This window comes from Somniosus microcephalus, chromosome 13 (genome assembly GCF_052327205.1).
Source record: "Somniosus microcephalus isolate GS21.2 chromosome 13, FLI_Smic_1.0, whole genome shotgun sequence".
Taxonomy (NCBI): Eukaryota; Metazoa; Chordata; class Chondrichthyes; order Squaliformes; family Somniosidae; genus Somniosus; species Somniosus microcephalus.
Genome location: NC_140999.1, coordinates 140233001 through 140255807, shown reverse-complemented (window position 1 = coordinate 140255807; position 22807 = coordinate 140233001). Strand labels below are relative to the sequence as shown.

Here is a 22807-nt window from a genome sequence, read left to right as displayed (position 1 = left end):
GTTGCAAACGCTTCAGCTTCGTCATTTGCGCTCATGTGCTGGGCTGCACCATCATTGAGGATGGGGATATTCATGGAACCTCCTTCTCCTGTTAGTTTTTTAATGGTCCACCACCATTCACGACTGGATGTGGCAGGACTGCAGAGCTTTGATCTGATTCGTTGATTGTGGGATTGCTTAGCTCTGTCTATAGCATGCTGCTTCTGCTTTTTAGCATGCATGTAGTCGTGTTACAGCTTCCCCAGGTTGGCACCTCGTTTTTAGGTACGCCTGGTACTGCTCCTGGCATGCTCTTCTACACTCTTTATTGAACCAGGGTTGTTCCGCTGGCTTGATGGTAATGGTAGAGTGAGGGATATGCCGAGCCATGAGGTTACAGATTGTGGTGGAATACAATTCTGCTGTGCTGATGGCCCACAGCGCCTCATGGATGTCCAATTTTGAGCTGCTAGATCTGTTTTGAATCTATCCCATTTAGCATGGTGGTAGTGCCACACAACACGATGGAGGATGGCCTCAGTGTGAAGACGGGACTTTGTCTCCACAATGACTGTGCAGTGGTCACTGCTACCAATGCTGTCATGACAGATGCATCTGTGACAGGTAGATTGGGGAGGACGAGGTTGACGTAAGAAAACTACTAAGCACTTGGTTTGAGTATAAAACAAGGCTTTAATCAACTGTTTCACAACCATGAGCTCTAGTTACATTACTAGTTCCTGGTTACAAAAATGTCCTGAGCAAGCTGGGCCCACGCCCGAGTATTTATACATTCCTTGGCCCCACCAGCTGGTCGCCCAGTGTTATCTCATGATTCATTTCTACATGAATGGCAAGATTCATGACAGAGGTCAAGTAGGTTTTTCCCTCGTGGTTCTCTCACCACCTGTCGCAGGCCCAGACTGGCAGCTGTGTCCTTCAGGACCAGGCCAGCTCGGTCAGTAGTGGTGCTACTGAGCCACTCTTGGTGATGGACATTGAAGTCCCCCACCCAGAGTACATTCTGTGCCCTTGCTACTCTCAGTGCTTCTTCCAAGTGGTGTTCAACATGGAGGAGTATTGATTAATCAGCTGAGGGCGGGCGGTAGGTGGTAATCAGCAGGAGGTTTCCTTGCCCATGCTTGACCTGAAGCCATGAGACTTCATGGGGTCTGGAGTCAATGTTGAGGACTCCCTGGGCCACTCATTCCCAACTGTATACCACTGTGCCTCCACCCCAGTGGATCTGTCCTGTCAGTGGGACAGGACATACCCAGGGATAGTGATGGAGGAATCTGGGACATTGATTGAAAGGTATAATTCTGTGAGTATGACTATGTCAGGCTGTTGCTTGACGAGTCTGTGGGACAGCTCTCCCAATTTTGGCACAAGTCCCCAGATGTTGGTGAGGAGGACTTTGCAGGGTCAACAGGGCTGGGTGTGCCGTTGCCATGTTCGTAGCCGGTGCTGAGGTCACTGCTGGGTGAGCCATCCGGTTTTATTCTTATTATTTCTCGTAGTGTTTTTTTACAACTGCGTGGCTTGCTGGGCCATTTCAGAGGGTAGTTAAGGGTCAACCATATTGCTGTGGGTCTGGAGTCACATATAGGCCAGACCAGGTAAGGATGGCAGATTTCCTTCGCTAAAGGGTATTAGTGAACCAGATGGGTTTTTACGACAATCCAATAGTTTCATGATCACCGTTACTGATACTAGCTTTTTATTCCAGAGTTATTTATTAACTGAATTTAAATTCCTCAGCTGCCGTGGTGGGATTTCAATTTCAGCAGCTTCAGGGGACAGGGTTTCTCTCCAAATTGAGTGCGAGGGGCGGGATTAAGCTGCACTGAGTGAAGGCTTTCCTTTGTTGCGGTACTGATTAAAATGTTGTTTGCTAATCTGAATACAGCCACTGTTGAAGATGGGAAACAATTATAAACCTTTTCTACACATAACCATTGCAAACTGTAGTAGAGCATGATAGCATGCTTCATTCTGTTGTCATAAGGCGGTGTGGTGTTTCTAAACCTTGGTAGCAAAGTGCGAGTGTTGCCTGAAAATTTAATAACATGATGCAAATAATTTGCAAAAGAGCCACATTTATTTTTATCTACTACTGTTCTGTTCCTCCCGAGTGAACCTCAAGACATGGTAAACAACAAATGTATGTTTTTAGAACTGAGTTTAAACATCACATGTTGCGTGGCTCTTGACTAATTACATTGCTGAATAACTCTGCATACTACAATGTGGAAAGTGAGATGAAAGCAGCAGTGTCCTTTGAATTCTCAAGTTCAATATCTGAACAATGTCAGTACTGTCATTTCCAATTATTAAAAATAAAGTACGATAAATTCTTGATTTAAAAGTTTAACAATTATATAAGCCAGATTAAAGCCAGATTGAATTTTTAGGTATTTAATGTCATATCAGACCATATAGATATTTCAATACTTAAATACTCCTACAAGTTTAGTAAAGTTAATTACCTATTATTATGGTCTATGTTGGAGGTATTTCCACATCACTGAACTAACTAAATTGGTTAAACCTCTTCCAACTATTTATTCAGTCTACCACAAAGGCTTCTGGGGGCTTTGGGAGAGGGCGGGGTTGAGGCACACTGGAGTGACAAAACAACTGACTTGGAAAGAAGTACTAACCACTAGAATATAATGAAGTAGGCATGTGAACTGCAACAGAGTGCCTCTATAGCCTGTAGGTCTGTCATTTGAGACTGGTACTAGTACAGTAACTTCTCAATCTAACACTTTCTGATATGCAATGACCACCAATGCATTGAGTATTATTTACCAAGTCATTATTTATCTAATAAAGAAAAGCAATTTTAACCAAGGATCTATATAAAACTCCATCTTTATAATGGCCCCTTCACCATATAAGGTTTTCAAACATCTGCAGAAAGGCAGCGTTGTGCAGCATTCTTGCTCATAGCCTTTACAAGTCACAGCCTGTAGAATCCCAACACTAGCATTTGTCAAGCTGCAGTATTAGAAAGGAAATTCTTCTTATAATATGCGACTCCGAATACTTCAGTTTTGTTTTGTTAGTACATTGATGTTGGTATCAAATTAAATTACACTAGAGTGAAATGTTCTTTCTAAAACAAAGATGGATTTTAGGAAGGTGGGTAATAGGCCTGAACTGTAATTCATCACCAGTGCCAATGTGTTTAGACACAATCTGTATTTGCCATGCCCTAAATGTGTGCTCTGCAGGACAAGTAGCTCCTTGTAAGCTTCTGTGCTTTACTAGGACACATCACATTAAGATAAATGACAAAAGAACCAGAAGCGAAATGAGGAGAATTTTTTTATTATGCAGCGAGTTGTTGTGATCTGGAATGCACTGTCTGAAAGGGTGATGGAAGCAGATTTAATAACTACTTTCAAAAAGGAATTGGATAAATACTTGAAAGGGAAAAGTTTACAGGGCTCTGGGAAAAGAGATGGGGAAGTGGGACTAATTGGATAGCTCTTTCAAAGAGCCGGCATAGGCACAATGGGTCGAACGGCCTCCTTCTGTGTGTATCATTCCATGGTTCTATGATCTGACACCATCGAATTGGCTATAAATAGTTGGAGAGTATTAGATTTAATTTACACTTGGGTCTCAATCAACTTCCATTCAAAATAACTGGGGCTATTCAGTTATCTCTGCGTTTTCTTTCTTAAAATGCTGAATATTTTACAGATGTCTAAATAATCTAGCCTAGGGATGGGGGAGGGGGAAAGGGTTCATCGATGATGTCATGCTCTTCTGTTCTACTTGGCCTATTTCTTTGTGAAAACCTAGTGTGGGTGGTTTCTGGAATACAAACCCAGCATTGGAGATCATATGCGCATAGCTTTAAAGGAGCCATTTTCTCATGTCATATGTCAATGAACATCCTTTGAACAAATTAATTCTATGGGGCAAACATCTGAACCTAATAAAAGGTATGTCGGACCCACCTTTAGCACTGGGCCAAAAACAACTTCCTAGCTTACTTCATGAAATCCAAGAATAATAGTCTCTAGTTTCTTGCCTGTCTCCAACTTTTCATGAAATGATTTTTAAAAAAGAATGTATTTTCTTTTATTAAACTCTGTTACTAAAAGGCTAGTGTGAGACAAGGGAATAATGAGTTTTATGCTGCTTGAATTGCTTTGATTTTAACTAAAACAATCTTAATTTTTTTTAAACCTAAAAATGACTTAGTGACAGAATGTGAGGTAGTCTGGTTATGTTTACGTCACCACCAATGAGACACAGAATCACTCCGAGGATGAATTCCTAATTGTAGCCATGACACTGCAGGAAACCAGTGAATGCTAGACACTCCACACAGGAAAGAAAGAAAAACTGGAGAGGGTTTCACCTTGCCTGGATCAGCCTGTGTAACAGGAAGGGATAGAGAGTTTAACAGTAAAAGTGCATCAGCGAATAAGGTGAAAGCAGGGAATAATGGTAAAAAGTTAAAATTAAAGATTCTTTATCTGAATTCATGAAGCATTCGTAACAGGATAGATGAATTAGTGGCACAAATAGAGATAAATGGCTTTGATCTAATAGCCATCACAGAGCTGTGGTTGCAAGATGATGAAAGTTGGGAACTAAATGTTCCAGGGTACTTGACGTTTAGAAAAGACAATGGAAAAGGAGGGGGTTAGTCCTGATAATAAAGGATGACATAAGGATAGTAGTGAGAAAGGATCTTGGCTTGGAAGATCAGGAAGTAGAATAGGTATGCGTGGAGATAAGAAATAACAAGGGGCAGAAAATACTGGTGGGAGTAGTTTATAGGCCCGCAAACAGTAGCTATACCTTTGGACTGAGTATTAATCAACAAATAACAGGAGCTTGTAACAAAGGAAATACAATAATCATGAGCGACTTTATTCTTCATATTGTCTGGGCAAATCAAATTGGCAAAGCTAGTCTGGAGGACAAGTTCATGGAATGCATTCAAGACAGTTTCCTAGAACAATACATCATGAAACCAATCAAGGAACAGGCTATTTTAGATCTTGTATTGTGTAATGAAACAGCGTTAATTAGTAATCTCGTAGTAAAGGATCCTCTGGGAAAGAGTGATCATAATATAATAAAATTTCACATTGAGTTTGAGAGTTAAATACTTCAGTCGGAAACGAGAGTCTTAAACTTAAATAAAGCCAATTACATAAGGTAGAAGGGGTGAGTTAGCTAAGATAGATTGGGAAATTAGATTAAAAGGTATGACTGTAGCTAAGCAGTGGCAAACATTTAAAGAAATAGTCCAAAATTCTCAACGAATATACATTCCACTGAGAAATAAAAACTCCATGGGAAAAGTGATCCATCCGTGGCTAACTAAAGAAGTTAAGGATAGTATTAGATTAAAAGAAGAGGCTTATAATGTTGCGAAGAATAGTAGTAAGTCTGATGATTGGGAGAGCTTTAGAAACTAGCAAAGGATGACCAAAAAAATTGATAAAAAGGGAGAAAATAGAATATGAGAGTAAACCAGCAAGAAATATAAAAACAGATTGTGAGAACTTCTACAAGTATGTAAAAAGGAAGAGAGTAGCAAAAGTAAGCATTGGTCCCTTAGAGGCCGAGACAGGTGAAATTATAATGGGAATAAGGAAATGACAGAGATTTTAAACAAATATTTTGTATCTGTCTTCAGAAAACACAAAAAGCATACCAAAAATAGTAGGGAACCAAGGGGCTAATAAGAGTGAGGAACTTAAAGTAATTACTATCAGTAGATAAAAAGTACTTGAGAAACTAATGGGACTAAAAGCCGACAAATCCCCTGGACCTGATGGCCTACATCCTAGGGTTCTAAAAGAGGTGACTGAAGAGATGGTGGATGCATTGGTTGTGATCTTCCAAACTTCCCTAGATTCTAGAATGGTCCCAGTGGATTGGAAGGTAGCAAATGTAACCCCGCTATTCAAGAAAGGAGGGAGAGAGAAAACAGGGAACTACAGGCCAGTTAGCCTAATATCAGTCATCAGAAAAATGCTAGAATCCATTATTAAGGAAGTGGTAACAGGGCACTTAGAAAATCATAATATGATTAGGCAGAGTCAACATGGTTTTATGAAAGGGAAATTGTGTTTAACAAACTTATTAAAGTTTTTTGAGGATGTAACTAGCAGGGTAGATAATGGGGAACACCAGTGGATGTAGTATATTTGGATTTCCAAAAAGCATTCGATAGGTGCCACATAAAAGGTTACTATGCAAGATGAGGGCTCATGGGGTTGGGGGTAATATATTAGCATGGATAGAGGATTGATTAATGGACAGAAAACAAAGAGTAGGGATAAATGGGTCGTTTTCCGATTGGCAGGCTGCAACTAGTGGGGTGCCGCAAGGATCAGTGCTTGGGCCTCAGCTATTTACAATCCATATTAATTACTTAAATGAAGGGACCGAGTGCAATGTATCCAAGTTTGCTGATGATACAAAGCTAGGTGGGAAAGTAAGCTGTGAGGAGGACACAAAGAGCCTGCAAAGGGATATAGACAGGTTAAGTGAGTAGGCAATAAGGTGGATGCAGTATAATGTGAGGTTATTCACTTTGGTAGGAAGAATAGAAAAACAGAGTGTTTTTTAAATGGTGAGAAACTATTAAATGTTGGTGTTCAGAGAGGTTTAGGTGTCCTCGTACAGGAAACACAGAACGTTAGCGTGCAGGTACAGTAAGCAATTAGGAAGGCAAATGGCATGTTGGCCTTTATTGCAAGGGGGTTGGAGTACAAGAGTAAGGAAGTCTCACTTCAATTGCACAGATTCACAAGAGAGCTATCATTCACAGTGACAGGCAAGAAGCAGCTATTATGGGATGAGGTGATATTTCAGAAAATAAAAACTAGGGAAGTCAAACATTCAGTAACTCGTGGCTCGATTAGTAGCCATAAGTATGCTACGGTCTACCATGATGTGATTGACTGTGGTGTCCATCTTTATCAAAAGACCATGAGCAGAATGACAAAAAGTATTGACTCGGATGCAATATTTACATCATAAAGCACAGAGCTTTTATTAATGCTTAAGAAACAAAATGTCCAAGCTCATAAAGCCTTGCTGGCTGCCAGACATGGGTGGATGCCTGTACTGCAATTGCTTTTTCTTTTGTACTTGAAACTTTTTTAGCTGCTTCGCTGATGAGTTAGATTTGTATTCAAGCTTAGCCAAATTTAAGCCAGTTTACTGCGCTGTCAGAGAATTGATACCCTCTGGGCAGCTGTTCGCAATTCATTGTCATTGAAGAGACTGGCATTATATAAGGCATCTATTTCCAACTCTGCTGACTTCAGGCTGAATAACGGCTTTGGAGGAGAAAATGAACAGAAAATTGGGCACAAAAATAGAAGTAAAACAAACAAGGCATAAGCATTTTTTAAATAGGCCTACCTCACAACTGAATGCAAATAAAACATTTTCTCACTGGTCTCTTCAGTTAATTTATGCATTGAAGGAATCGATGTATACCATTGGTAAGGATTTTCTTTGTGAGGTGGGGGAAGAAACAAACCCTATCGTGACTGCTTCCAAATTTGTTTTTGAGTGGCAGCTTAGCTCAGTTGCTGGCACTCTTAGCTTTGAGTCAGAATGTTATAGATTCCAATTCCTCTCAGGACATAAGCACGTATTCTGGCCCAGGCCTTCAGCCATCTAGGCCCTAAGCTCTGGAATTCCCTCCCTAAACCTCTCTACTTCTCTTTCCTCCTATAAGACACTCCTTAAAACCTACCTCTTTGACCAAGCTTTTGGTCACTTGTCCTAATATCTCCTTCTGAGGCTCGGTGTCAATTTCTGGCTCATTCCACTCTTGTGAAGCACCTTAGAATGTTTTACTATGTTAAAAGCGCTATATAAATGCATGTAGTTCTTGTAGTTTTAAAAAGTATACGTAATTCAAAAGTCACACAGCTATTTATTATAAAGAAAGGATATTTTTTGTTGTATTATCAACAAAAACTGAACTTTGTAAGATTTTTATGAGTCCTGTGCTGATTTTTTTTCACTGATAGTTGTTAAATAACAACCAACTAGGCAAAAATTTAAAAGGGAATTATTTGTTATTAAAATCCAAATGACTGTACTGCATTCCAAACTGCTTTGCATATCATTCTCTGTGGGTACATTTGAATGTTTGCAATGCTTTATATCCTGAGCACACTTCCAATTTTGTTTCATCATCCTGTCACGAACAACTTCCTCTTTTATCACATGGTTTTATCTCCCCTCCCCCTCGCCACTACCCTGCATAAATACAAATGTCTGCGCCACGCTAGCATCACGCTACCAGGAAATGGAAAAGCCTCTGTTGACGCCCATTCTCCCATCTCAAAATGTGATGGTGACTTTAGGCAAAGTTAAATCAACACTTCTCTTCCTGCATCTTAAAATTAAAAAGTATATATTTTCTAAGAATTAATTGCAATGTTAAATAAGTGCAAGGTGGGTGAGAAGATTATTTTCAGTCCCTTAAAACAAACACTGGGCTGTTCAAGAGTGTGCATGCTTTATGTTTGCAAAACGCTGTGACTTCTGGCCAAATCTAAAAAATAGAGGAAGAAGCATCAAGATGAAAAAACCACAGATCACAGTCAAAGGATGTGAACCCAGCTCATGTGCGGCCCACAAGCAAAAGAAAATGAGGGCAATCAAACACTGCAAAAATAGATAACGGGTAGGCCACGAAAACATCGAACCTTCTGCTATCGGGAGAATTTTCTTTTTAGAACATTTCATATTTAGGGCTTAGTTGAAATAATGTAAGAGTCAGGATGTGTTCCTAACAATAATTAATACACTCTCAAAACGAATTGGTCTAGATTAATGACTAGATGTTTCTTGGAAAGGCAGTAAGGGGAATTTTAGCTTCTGGGCAACTGACTGACAGAAGGCACGGGTCTGACGCCTGACGCCTGCAGTGGGAGGCCCGATTCATTTTGAGGGCTGGGCCTCATCAATATACACCTGGCGAGCTGCACGCCCCGAGAGGGCGTCGCACTGCAGCTCACTGGCTCAGGACGAGCCCGAGTCTGCAGTACAGCCTAATTTGGTAGTAAATCTCAGAAATGGTTATACGAGTTCTAGTGAAATGGAAATATCATATGGTTATCCAAGGAGGTACTCTTTTGAGGTTTACAGTTAAGGAAAGTGTTACGAGGCTTTAACTTGCATTAAACCCATGCTTTCACAGAGGGGGAGTACCTGATGCAAAGAGCGGGAAATGTTCTGCTCTGTATTTTCACGGTCTACTTTCCCTAAGCAGGTCACCATACATCACAGTGACTCCGAATTGCATTCCAAAATCTAAGACATGCCTGAGCCAATCCAGAGTTCAGAAGTGTTAGTATTTCAAACTGACATCAGATGTGGCTAAATCAGTGTATAACTCTTGACATCCACCTGAAACTCTAAACAAGGTATTACAGGAAAAGCCATGCTGGAACTGCAGCCGATTGAAAAACATTAACATTTGGTAAGACTTTTCCCAATAGCCCCAATTACTTTTTTAAAAATTGCAACACAGTAAAAGACTGCACCAAAAGATTCCGAGAGACACAGCAGTGTGGGTAGAAGTTTGAATTTACACAAAACAGACCGCGAGGCATTGGAGGAATTTTCAACTTCAGCCCAATATGGTCATGAAGTCGGAGGCATTGCCGCACTGCTCGCCCGAAGCCAGCGTCGGGAGGCCGGAGCCATTTTCAGGTTAGGGCCTTGTCAGCATAATTCGGGCGAGCTGCCGGGTGCTCAGTGGGCGCTAGTGGGACAGCTCGCCATACTGGGGTCAGGAAATCCAATGGCTCCATCGGTAATCTTGGCCCCACAAAGATTTATGTATTTCTGGGCCTTTTGCTGAATGGCCCCATTAAGGACCGCTGGTTAGGCTGCTCACCACCTGGTACAAATGGATGGAGTGTTTGTGAACGGGGTTCTACAACTAGCGTTTCAGGTGAGTATGTTGTGCACCCATTTAAAGGCCCACCTGAAAATTGTATTAGGTGAGCCTTGGGGCAGCCAAGGTCCCACCCCTCCCCCGATAGTCAAGTGCCAGACACCTGTTTTGCAGCGCAGAATAGGAGCCAGGAGATGAAAATCACGTCCAACGTTTTACATAAATGAATCGTATTTGTGCTTCAGGAGTTAAGACATCTCTTAGATAAATGCATTACAGGCATACTTAGAACAGAATAATTAATGTGCAAAACTCTGAATGACTCTGTGTTAAAGGCATAAATAGGCAATAAATTGATTACAATTTACTTAAAATGTGCCCTGGTCTCTCAATGAAATTAATCTTGAGCAATGAAAACAAAAAAATCATTGGGGTAAAGTGTGTGCTTAGACCAGAATTCTGCAAGTGTTATGCCTGGACAAGAAATTCTATGTTCTTAGTAAAATCATCTTTCAGAATTAAATAGATTACCTGGACCACAGGATGACCACCACTTGGTGCTTTAACTGCTCCCCTGCTGCCTTCTGTTTCATAGTGCGCCCGATGGTGAGGTTTAGGCTGTACCTCAATCTGCAATTCATATGGTCCTGATAGACTTGGCAGCTGCCACTCCAGAAGAGGGAGAGAAGGGATGCTGTAAGAAAACAACAAAATAATGGGAAGTATTTTTATAATTACTTGCATTATGTCAAACAAATATATGTTCCAATATTTAGAAAATACATATGAAGTTGTGCTAAGTTCGTCTTTGAGTATTCACGGACTGGTCTCGTCCTTTCCTTTGGCAATATACTCATTAGCCTCCTGCTATGAGGTTCATTCACATTCTAATTTTCCCACTGGCCCCTAATGGAAGAGTCTTGCCCCTGATTGGTGCTTCCGCCTAACAACCTACAGGAGAGACCTACGTCCCAGCACACCATGGCACAGAGAACTGGTACATCACAAAACTTGGGCCTCTTGCAACACAGGAGGGTTATTGTTTTGTTTTTGTAGTTTGAAAGAAATAGTACAATAGATTTTATTTCTGAAAGATGCAACCAGCCATGGCAATTACTTCACATTTTTTTTCTGCATTCAACCCCAGATCACAATATGGACATAGAATCTAAAGGGAAGGAGAGTTGTAAAAATCTACATGATGATTTTGATTTAAACTTTTGCTTATAAAACTAGTAGCTGTCCTGTGGTATGGCTCATGGGTAGCCTGAGAAATGGGGCATGAAGCAGCCGAGTCATCTGGGGATTGGTGCGGGTGACTGGGGGTTGGTGCGGGTGACTGGGGGTTGGTGCGGGTGACTGGGGGTTGGTGCGGGTGACTGGGGGTTGGTGCGGGTGACTGGGGGTTGGTGCGGGTGTCTGGGGATTGGTGCGGGTGACTGGGGATTGGTGCGGGTGACTGGGGATTGGTGCGGGTGACTGGGGATTGGTGCGGGTGACGGGGGATTGGTGCGGGTGACGGGGGATTGGTGCGGGTGACGGGGGATTGGTGCGGGTGACGGGGGATTGGTGCGGGTGACTGGGGATTGGTGTGGGTGACTTGGGATTGGTGCGGGTGACTGGGGATTGGTGCAGGTGACTGGGGATTGGTGTAGTCAGGCAACGTGGGAGGTAGAGGAAGGATGGAGAGGGGAACAAAGGCCAAGTTGAGGTGAGATGGACTGGGGTTAATTTCCTGTGAACTGCCAAATGGGAGCCAGTGTGCCAAATTAGTGGGAGGTTGTTGCCACTTTTTTATTTAAAAAAATGAAATATGTTACATTTTCACCCCTACAGAAATCTCCATTGACCGTGTGTCACATCTTCACGTTTGTTGATGATGAAATACGGTACAAAGAAAGAAACAACCTGCATTCACAGAACACCTTTCATGACCTCAGGTCATTCCAAAGCACTTTACAGTCAATGAAGTATGTTTGAAGTGTAGTCACTGCTGTAATGTAGGGAAACATGGCAGCCAATTTGCATAGAATGTGATTTGTCGACATTTAACCGTTTAGGAAAGCAGCTCAATTGACACATTAGACACAAGAAAAGTTATAAAATAAATAGAGATGGTTATAAAGTCCTACTAGTAATGAAGCCTAAGCTTTGAATCATAAGAATTAATTCTATAGGGACTGTATGAATTGTAATGTCATCTCTCTGTCCAATTTCACAAGTGCCAAACTCACAATATAAAGTAATACCAAAAAGTCATTAGAATTAACATAGGAACCATGTGCCTGCAATAAGAACAGATTCCCTCCTGGGGAAAGTGAGAGTCAAGAATTCCTCGAGTCACGGATAAAACCATCATAAACTCACATGCAGCATAATCATATGAAAAAACATTGCCATAACTTCATAACCAGTGTGATTAACAATGTAAGAAGACAGGAAGGAGGAAAGGTTGTTCAATCCATTCATCTCATGTGATCATTCAAATCCTGTTCCCAGATCTACCCCAAACCTATATCCCTCCTGTATCTGGATAAAGCCCCATTGGGATTTATCTAGTTCTTTAGAATGTATCTACTTTCATAATTATCTGTATGGTCATTTTACAAACCATCAATGCATAAATAAGAAAACAACGGTTTTTCTAATCGATCAGAATTATTTTACAAGATTCCCCTGGGTGTATTGGTTGTGCAATGCATTGGGGTTGTCAGATGCTGTATTGCTGAATGGCACAATGCAGATCTGAAACAGAGCCCCACGCAGGAAGTTTCTGGTATATGACAGGCTGGAAAGAGCTGACGTTAGGTAGACATGAAAGTTCTTCATAAGAAGTGCAGAAAAATCCTTAGTTGTTACCATGTGCTTCCATTCAGCCAAATGCAGAGCAGCACTGCCAGACACTGGAAGCAAGACACCCATCTCCCCAATCCCGACACCGCCCCCCTACCCACCCACCCAAAAGGGGAATGAAGCTGGAATTAGGGGAGGGATACCTAAAGAGACAAATAACTAACATAAACTACTTTCATCTGACAAAGGGGGCAACACAGTCTCAAAACCTAATGCAGTATTATCTGTCAGTAAAATAAAATGGCTTCTGTTTGAATTTAATTTACACTGAATTGCTATCTACAGATTATTTCAAAAACATGGCAAAATTCTAACATGTTAGTTTGTATCCTAAAACATAACATATACATATCACATATCACAAGATTAGGTCACATTATCCTGATATCCTTGAACTGTGATGTATGCAGTTTGTGTTAGTAATACTGTGGCAGAACAATGATTTGATGGTAAAATATCTCCCATTTTGTGTGTGTTGCATTATCACACATCACATTAAAACATTCTTTTTTGTTGGAATGTTTCCTGTTTTATATTCCGTCATTTCCCTTTTTAAATTGACTTCCCCATCTACTTCACAATTTGACTCAATGGCAAACAATTCTTGTGGGGTATTTCTCAACCAATGCCAGGTCCTGATTTGAACAAACAAAATGACCACCTTGCTAGACTGTGTTTCATTTTTAACGAATTACAAGCACTTGGAAATTAAACCAAGACATGATATTGTCTCTAATTTGAGATTGTATCCCAACTCCACTTTTCATTCTCGTTTTTTTAAATGATTAATGAAGTTATATTGTGCTTTAGAAATATTTTAACTTTCTCTGTTCAATAAACAGAAACAGTGTATGCTTAGAATAAATGCTGTCCCTAGCACTATGGGCTAATTTGGTTTCATCTTGAAATGTACTTTGAATTTATTAAAGGTTATCTGCAGTAAAACTATTGATCTAAAGGAGAAGAGGTTCCAGTGCAATTCCACTGATACCCAAAGAGAAAATCCTCCCATTCTCATCCATAATTTTATAGATAGAATATGCTGACAACACATGTGCCAAGATCAGCTCACTAAAGTAACAACGTAATTTTAGGGCCAATAGTTTGGCAGAGGATTTGGGGATATATGTGAATAGTGAATGCAATCAGTGTTGAGGTTAATATTAAGATTTAAGCTTCATTGCAAGGAGGTAGAAGTGGGACACCTCTTAATATTTCTGCACCTATTGATGAATTTCATTCTTATTAATAAGTGGAACCCATGAACTTCTGGAGTTCAATCACAAGTGATATATTTGTAATTACACATTTGCAATTATGGAATGTGATAACAATTTTCATTTTTATGCAATTAAAAAAAAAAGAAAAACTTGCACATTTTATAATGCTTTTCATGGCCTCAGGACATCCCAGAGTGCTTGAAGTATAGTCATTGTTGTAATCATAGAATCATAGAATGATACAGCACAGGAGTCCATTTGGCCCATCGTACCTGTTTGGTAGAGCTATCCAATTAGTCCCACTCCCCTGCTCTTTCCCCATAGCTCTGTAATTTTTATCCCTTCAAGTGTTTATCCAATTCCCTTTTGAAAGTTACTATTGAATCTGCTTCCACCACTCTTTAAGTTAATGCATTCCAGAGCACAACAACTCACTGCATAAAAATGTTTTCCTCATGTCGTCTCTGCTTCTTTTGTCAATCAACTTAAATCTGTGTCCTCTGGTTACTGATCCTTCTGCCACTGGAAACAGTTTCTACTTATTTACTTTATTAAAATCATTCATGAAACCTACTCTTAACCTCCTCTGCTCTAAGGAGAACAACCTCAGCTTCTCCAGTCTCTCCACATAACTGAAGTTCCTCATCACTGGTAACATTTGAGTAAATCTGTTCTGCACCCTCTCTAAGGCCTTGTCATTCTTCCTAAAGTGTGGTGCCCAGAATTCAACACAGTACTCCAGCTGAGGCCTAACCAGTGTAGGAAATGTAGGAAACCCGGCAGCCAATTTGTGCACTCCCACAAGCAGCAAAGATATAAAATGACCAGATAATCTGTCTTAGGTGTTGGATGAGAGATAAATCTTGGCTAGGACACTGGAAGAACTCCCCTGCTTTTCTTTGAATAGTGCCATGGGATCTTTTATGTCCACCTGAGAGGGCAGGCAGGGCCTCGATGCAACATCTCATCTGAAAGGCGGCACCTCCAACAGTGCAGCACTCCCTCGGTACTGCACTGGAGTGTCAGACAAGTTTATGTGCTCACAAGTCTGGAGTGAGACTATGAACCTACGACCTTCTGACTCAAAGGTGAGAATACTATCACTGAGCCACAGCTGATAAATGTTATGGTCTCCACAATGCCAAGCTTTGCAGCCCTCTAACACAACTGCATGGATATTTTTGATGAATCATCACTCCAAGAAATTGGGGGGCAGTTTTCAAACAAAATGCAACATATATGAGCAGCGTGGGTTGTGCATTTCTCACTGGAAATCTACATCTATATCACTTTCAATGCTCTCATGAACTTTGTGCATTTCCATAATTTAAATAAATAAATACTGATGCAAATACTGCATAGGCAGGGAGGGGAGGGGCAGGAGAAGAAAGTGATTCACAATTTGAAGAAGTCTTGCTAAATTGGAAAATTCAGAAGTTTTCAAACTTTTAAAGATTGAGGTAGGACCGGCCACTGACGTTGAAGAGCAACAAGCTTGGTAACTGAATTAATATATTCGTATTTTTTTAATCAAGAAAGCACTTTGCCATATTCACTATGGTAGCAGAAGCAACAGAAAGAAAAATACTGCACAATAAAGTGCTGCATGGTGGGAATATTTTTAAACCAGCCTCAGTATCTCTGTACTCTATTCTTTCCTCCCTCCAAGAAAATCCTTCCATTTTAAATCTGGCATTTGACAAAAAAAATCACAAATACTGACTGAATCCCAAAAGGGCCATTTAAAAAAAAAATTGTAAACTATCTTAGGAGTTGCAAGTCTTTACAAGTAATAGATGATATATAAAATTCAATGAAATGTGCAATCTAAATACCTTTGGGAATCTAAAACCTTTTCATTTCTTGCCAACACTTTGGTTAACTATAACAAAAGTTGAGTTCCCGTTCATCTTTTTGTTCAGTAGCTGATTGCTATCCAAGTCTTATCCTTGTCATAATGGAGCACAGGAGTCATATTTCTAGTCTGGAGTTACAGGGAGTAACTCTTACTGTGAGTTGGTGCTCCAAGCGCAATACAAAGCTGCTCCCATTACATGGGATATCTGTCATTATTGGTCAGCTGAAGTATTAGCCCTTGTCGATCATAAACCAAACTCTGTTCAATTAATTTTTGTGTGTTGAGTTGAAGAAGTGTAAGATGGAATCAAAAGGTTATTTTATAATCTAGTGACAAACTCATAGCATTCATTACAAGGTTCAGTTAAGAATTCTGACTTTGCTAGTTGTATTCTACTTTAAATGAGCTGTTTTACTTGATTGACATTGTTTTTGGCAGAATTACCACTATTTTAATATTTGATCACCAATAATCAACAGAATAAAAAGTATTATGATCTGCACTACTACTGCTACTATATCACGTTTGGAATTTTTAAAATTAGCAGGCTGAACTGACTGGAGCTTTACATTATTGCCCACCAACCTGTTGCCATCACCTGGTATTGCAGGATGAGGTGTGGTAGAGTGACTGACATGATCAGTTCACCGTCTCAGCAAAGACCTGGCGGAGACCAGTTGGTTACACCAAGCCAGTTAGCACTTTTATTGTATCTATTACTCACTGGTCTAGACTAGGAAAAGAAAACCAATGTTAGGTTTAGTAAGTCTTTCCTTTCATTAGTCTATCTGGATATGCGAGTGTGGTATTAATCCATGTTTCACTAATTGAATTAGTGTATGTACTTAAGGGATCTTATAATAGGATTCCAACAGAAGATCAATAGAAATCTTACACAGTTGTTGGGGCTTTAGTTGGAACCTACGTGAAATAACCCTTTCTGTTTGTTTTTTGAAGTCAGGATGGAATATAAAATGAGACTCACCTGCAGGGAGGTTTGGGTTTTGTCCAATGAAAAGGATGAGGGGGCATCAGAAAAACTGGGTCAACGCTATAACCATCTTTCTTCACATCCTGACAGGGCCCTGAAAACTCGGCAAAATTCAGTGTGGAAAAGCTAGCAATTTTTTCACCTTTACACATGTTAGTTTTGAGGGAGGAAGGTGGAGTAAGATCCATGATCCGAGCTTTTATTGGAAGCATTTCATGTAAGTCATTGTTGGAATCTGTGGTGAGAGTGCTCAATGCATCAGCAAGACTTGCAGAATTTGAAAATTGGTGCAAATTGGGTTCATCTCTTGCAATAACTCTTGGTGAAGCCTGTGGAGAAGGAGTTCTTGAGCGGTCGCAGGAATATCTCCTCTTTCCACAAGGCGATGATGACCTTGAAGAAGGTCGGGGGGTTGGGGATGGTGACCTTGCACCCTGCCAATTTTCAATGTGAGTTGATGGGGAGTTGACAGGAGATGTTCTTGGAGAATGGTGAACACCCTGACCTTGATATTCTTCTGAGCCATTCTTTGGTGAGACACATGGAGATGTTATTGGAGATGTCTGAGGGGAGATGCCATAATGGGAACAGCTTGACTCATGAGACACAATGGAATGCCAACTTGTGGACGAGGCACTACTGGCTGGACTGAGTGGGTCTCTGTATACAAAGCTTTCAGAACCTGGTACAGGCAAAGTAACTCTAGGAACTGTAGTGGGAGAATGATATGTTTGCTCTCCACAGCTGATTGCATGTGGAGATACATGAAACAGTCCAGGTGATGGTGTGATTTCGATTCTTGGGCTTTCTACTCCAGATGACACAGGGGGTTTTGCAGTTTCCAGGTAGTATTTGAACTCTCTGTTGTCCACTTGGCCATATTCACTCATGTGTTGTCCAGCTAACTGAGGTCCATAGTGGGGGACATCCACAGTTGGATAACCAATCCCAGAAGAAGGAACAATGCCTTTGTGAGAAGCAACAACATTTTCTGCCTCTGAAAGAAAGGAACACTGTGTTATTATTTTGCAAGCTTATAAATTTGTAAAGGGTTACCGGATAGTGATATCCATATTTTGCTTTCAAATAGCACCCTGATATTCTCAGGCCTGTCTTAATTACTCGAAGATGTGAACAAAAAATAAACTGAAAAAAAACTCAAAAGGAAAGTTGCACTAATTCGGACTCTGAAAATATAAGTGGAGCTGAAAGGAAAGTTCATAAGGAAGGGGACTGATATGTTTTAGCTTTTGAGCTGCTGAGGTAACTTATACCTATCATTAGTCTGAATAGGCTTGGACATATTGGACAATCTGATGGTACTTTTGATGATCAGCCTGGAAACCTTTCATATTTGACAGGATTCCTCTAGTATATAAAAATATTGTTTTTAAAGAACTAAAATAAATGGAAAGCAAGCAATAAAACTAAAAAGAATATCCAAGTCTGATGCTGTCTTATTCTACAGTTGTTACCTTCCGGTTTAAGATTTTATGTGTGATTACTCTGCATTCTTTATATGCATCTTATTCACTGATGTATCATATTATAATACTGTTGTAACTGTATCTCTCTTTTGGCAATGTAATCATATATATCTCATTATGTTTTTTTTTAAAGAATGGGTAACAATTGCTACAATTGGCCTCAGCTGGACATTGCATGTGTGTGCCATTGGCTGTAGACAGGATTAGGTCATGATGCTCGTACAGTCAAATATCCTGCCAGTGTTCAATGTCTAGGCTCACGCATTAAGAATGATCACCTAGGGGCGATATGGCTGGCACCCAGGGAATCGTAACTCAGCATGAGTCAGTGTTGAGGACAGGAGATGAATATTGGAGGGCAGGAGAAACACATTATTCCTAAGTATATTACAGTGATATTCATGTCTTTCTGTTAAGTTAATACCACACAACAAAACAAGGATAAGTTTTGTCTCCCATTGATTACAATCATTTCCAGTAGTTTTATAGCTAGCAATAATACATTTTTGCCATGATAACTAGTGTTAGTTCTTATTTTATATTTTTGTCAAGTACAGTTACAAATAAGCAAAATATGTTGTAGTAGGATTAACGTAGTAATAGCTGAATATGAAATCATGTTTCTAATAGATGATATAGTCGGAAGCCATATTTGAATGGAAATCCACTCTGCTCTTTAAATTGAAGTACAGAGGTTCAGATTTAATTACTCTATAACAAACAACAAGTGTTGACACTTTTTAAAAACTTCACTTTCCCATATTTCCAAGAATTGTTTTATATCTCAGTAATATTTCCCATGGTTTGTGTTTCATACTGGAAGTTGATCAGTCGCAGAAAACCTATGTGCTATTGAAAGTGTGAAGACAGCAGTTACAGAACAGCACACTCTACTACCTACCTTTACACCTGCTTAATTCAAATTTAAGAATATAAAATATGAAGCACAAAATGGACATACAGCCCATGGGTCACAAGCTTACTCTCACTAGCTTAATCTCCTAAGGGAAGCAAATAACTTTCATGAAGAAAAGCTCTTCCCTGGCCTGATGGCAAGAGTAAAAAAAACTCTATAACACGAATCTAATATCATTCAACCCTGAACCATTCCATTCTACAAATGGCACTTCAGATTTAAAACTGTTCAATTTACCAAGTTTAATTTTCAGATTTGCTTCTACTTGGACCAGACTTCAACAGGCAGCCAGTGAAATTAGCAAACCTAAGAGACAGTCACCATGTGCAAGCTCCAATCTCAAACTTGGGATTTTAACTGAACTGTTCCCAGAAGTGAAAAGCAATGCTGCCGATCAACATGAAACCTAGCTACCATCGCTGTACAGCCTGTACCCGTCAGTGAGGAACTGTGCTAAACAAGACAGCACATTTCAAAAGGAGTGTTGCATCAAAAAATGACAATACATGAGTGCCATAGTGCATTGTGAGGCACAGCCGCAAATGCACATTCAGGCACCATTTTTACTCAGTGTGGTACTCCGCTAGAATTGATTTACTTTATCTAGGAGCCATAGCTTTACATAAATAAGTTGTGATCACCTGCACTATGTTTTTGGATCAGTAGGATTTCTTAGTATAATTAAACACCTAATACTAAATAGTCTAATTACTTCTAATCAATATATGGTACACACTAAAGTTCCTATCTGTAAAAACTATTATGGGTTAATAGAAATGTCTTTTTACGAGTCTATAACCGACTTTGAAAAGCCCCTTCTTAAACAAATAGGTCAGATACACACGTGCCTCATCTTACTTTTACAGTTACTCTCTTCTCATATCAAACATTGGAACTGCGAAACTTAATTCTTCAAAGACGATGCTGTCTTTTTTTCTATGACAAAAAATAAATATTGCTTACAAACCTTTTGTGGCAAAGTCTTCATCGTGGCTATTATCAAAAAGTGCCGAAAAGTCAAATTCCTCTGAGTCGACCTGATGGTCTGGTTCATTATAAATGAAGCTCATCTGTCACCACTTGTTAGACTTCTATCACCTTGATTTATAACACGCAGGTTTCGCAGAGCAAAAGTACTTCAAGTTGCCGTGTACTTGTCCCCACTCCAGAAAAAAATGAATCAGGTGGCTTTTTAAAACATCAGATTTTGTTGTCAAAGTATGGGCCCAACAGCCAATGAAGAACTCGCTGGCTATAACCCCCAAACACTACTGCAAGTGCTTGGTAAATTTCAGCTCCAAGTCTTTCCCTGGGTTGCTCAATGACACCACTCTCGAATTGACAAGTTCAATAATAGCTGCTTCCTGTTACAGCTACAACGTGTAGAAAACAGGCGTGTCCTTTGAACTCAGGCACCCAACTCACTCAGTCAGCGTTGGTGGAACACGCCTCCTAATGACAGACAGCAGCAGGGGCTCAACTTAAAAATAAACAATGGAAACGCTAGACATGTAATAATGAGTTTCCGCACTTGAACTTGCAAGTTGTATGGTGTAGATATTTTTATGTTGTGAAAGGAACACACAATAAATAGGCATAGTAATGCAGTTATCACTCAAAATACATATAGGTGAAGCTTTAATAAAATAACGCTTGGTTTTCAGCAACCACTGTAAGCCTTTAACTCCATCTAAATATAACATAGTCAGTTCCGGTTAAGAGTTTTTCCTGTTTGCTGCACATATGTATTGAAGACAATTTGTTTAAAGCTAACATATTCAATTATAGCACTGGTGTGTAATGCACGGCTACATTGTTCCCAAGCATTGAACGACAGTCTAATGCTCTGTAATGTACCCTCTGGTTGACATTGTCGAATGTGTTTTTTTGCAGGAAAGTAGAATAATTTTCTACCTGAACAACATAGAACCCCATATAATTGTGATGATCTGTAATTTGGGATGTAGATATAGTAAAATGCATCATCTTAAAAAAATCACCTAAAAGGATTCAGTTAATAAAAATAAATATAATGGATTTAGATACAAACTGAATTTTCAGTTTGTATTCATTGAACCACAATATAAAAGTCAAAGGGGGCGATTTTCCCTGGATACTTTAGGAGCTACAGAGCCTCCGAAGTGGCCAAGCTGAGGTCTTGAGCTGCAACGCTGGTTTAGCCCGCGTTTAGCGCAAGATGCCATCTTGGTAAAGGAGTTGTAGCGCGCGCTAGGAATAGCAGCCCGGAAGATCGTTGAGGGGCTAATTGCCATTTAAATTGTCTGCTAGCACTCATTAAAGAGGTTGCAAGCCATTTTGGTGGCCCTCTTAACAACGACCAGCAGAACAGGAGTAAGCAAGTCATTGCTGAAGATATCGAGCACTACTTAAAGGCATACTCAGCTTTCACTGCTTCTGGAGGTTTGAAGAGGAATTTTGAAACACATTGGGATACTTTCTGGGGCAGTTTGTTAAGATTTCACCAAATTCCACTCTATCAACATTTATTCTGGAAATTCATTGAGGACTTCACCTAAAAAGAGTGAGTGCTGTGCTACTTTACCTTATTGGACACCTTATTGGAGTCACCAGAGGAAAGGGAGTGCTTGGTCATGGGAACTAGTGCACGCTCTCCCTCGGCCCCTGAGCCATTTTGAAATGTGCCATTGTGTGTCAGCCAGTGCACTCCACACCTTTGGTGGACATGGGTGCATGGACCCCACATATACTGCTCCATGAAAATTCCTTCTAATCAATACTTGAGACCAGGTAGGCCTCAGAGCAGCGGCGGCAGGCGGGCAGACCTGCGAGGGAACGAGGCGACCGAGGCGGCGGTTAAAAAGCGGCTCCGAGACCAGGTAGGCCTCAGAGCAGCGGCGGCAGGCAGGCGGACCTGCGGGGAACGAGGCAACCGAGGCGGCGGTTTAAAAAGCGGCTCCGAGACCAGGTAGGCCTCAGAGCAGCGGCGGTAGGCAGGTGGACCTGCGAGGGAACGAGGCGACTGAGGCGGCGGTTAAAAAGCGGCTCCGAGACCAGGTAGGCCTCAGAGCAGCGGCGGCAGGCAGGCGGACCTGCGAGGGAACGAGGCGACTGAGGCGGCGGTTAAAAAGCGGCTCCGAGACCAGGTAGGCCTCAGAGCAGCGGCGGCAGGCAGGCGGACCTGTGGGGAACGAGGCGACCGAGGCGGCGGTTTTAAAAGCGGCTCCGAGACCAGGTAGGCCTCAGAGCAGCGGCAGCAGGCAGGTGGACCTGCGAGGGAACGAGGCGACTGAGGTGACGGTTAAAAAGCGGCTCCGAGACCAAGTAGGCCTCAGAGCAGCGGCGGCAGGTGGGCGGACCTGCGAGGGAACAAGGCGGCTGAGCGGCGGTGGTTAAAAAGCGGCTCCGAGACCAGGTAGGCCTCAGAGCAGCGGCGGCAGGCGGGCGGACCGGCAAGGGAACAAGGTGACCGAGGCGGCGGTTAAAAAGCGGCTCCGAGACCAGGTAGGCCTCAGAGCAGTGGCGGCAGGCGGGCGGACCTGCGAGGGAACAAGGCGGCTGAGCGGCGGCGGTTAAAAAGCGGCTCCGAGACCAGGTAAGCCTCAGAGCAG

At 41.1% G+C, this 22807-nt stretch overlaps 1 protein-coding gene across 3 annotated transcripts in view; it reads right to left on the bottom strand.

Moving 5' to 3' along the window:
* LOC147108617 (nuclear factor of activated T-cells, cytoplasmic 2-like) overlaps positions 1 to 20576 on the bottom strand; it is a 184110-nt gene extending 163534 nt beyond the window's left edge. For all 3 annotated transcript variants that reach the window (XM_086005303.1, XM_086005304.1, XM_086005305.1), the window contains exons 1-3: positions 20185 to 20576; positions 16809 to 17811; positions 10424 to 10586 (exon numbers count right to left, since the gene is read on the bottom strand). In XM_086005303.1, coding sequence (XP_085861429.1) covers positions 10424 to 10586; positions 16809 to 17811; positions 20185 to 20287 — 1269 coding nt within the window. In that variant the 5' untranslated portion in view covers positions 20288 to 20576. The remainder of the gene's footprint in view (positions 1 to 10423; positions 10587 to 16808; positions 17812 to 20184) is intronic.
* Between the last annotated feature and the right edge of the window lie 2231 nt (positions 20577 to 22807).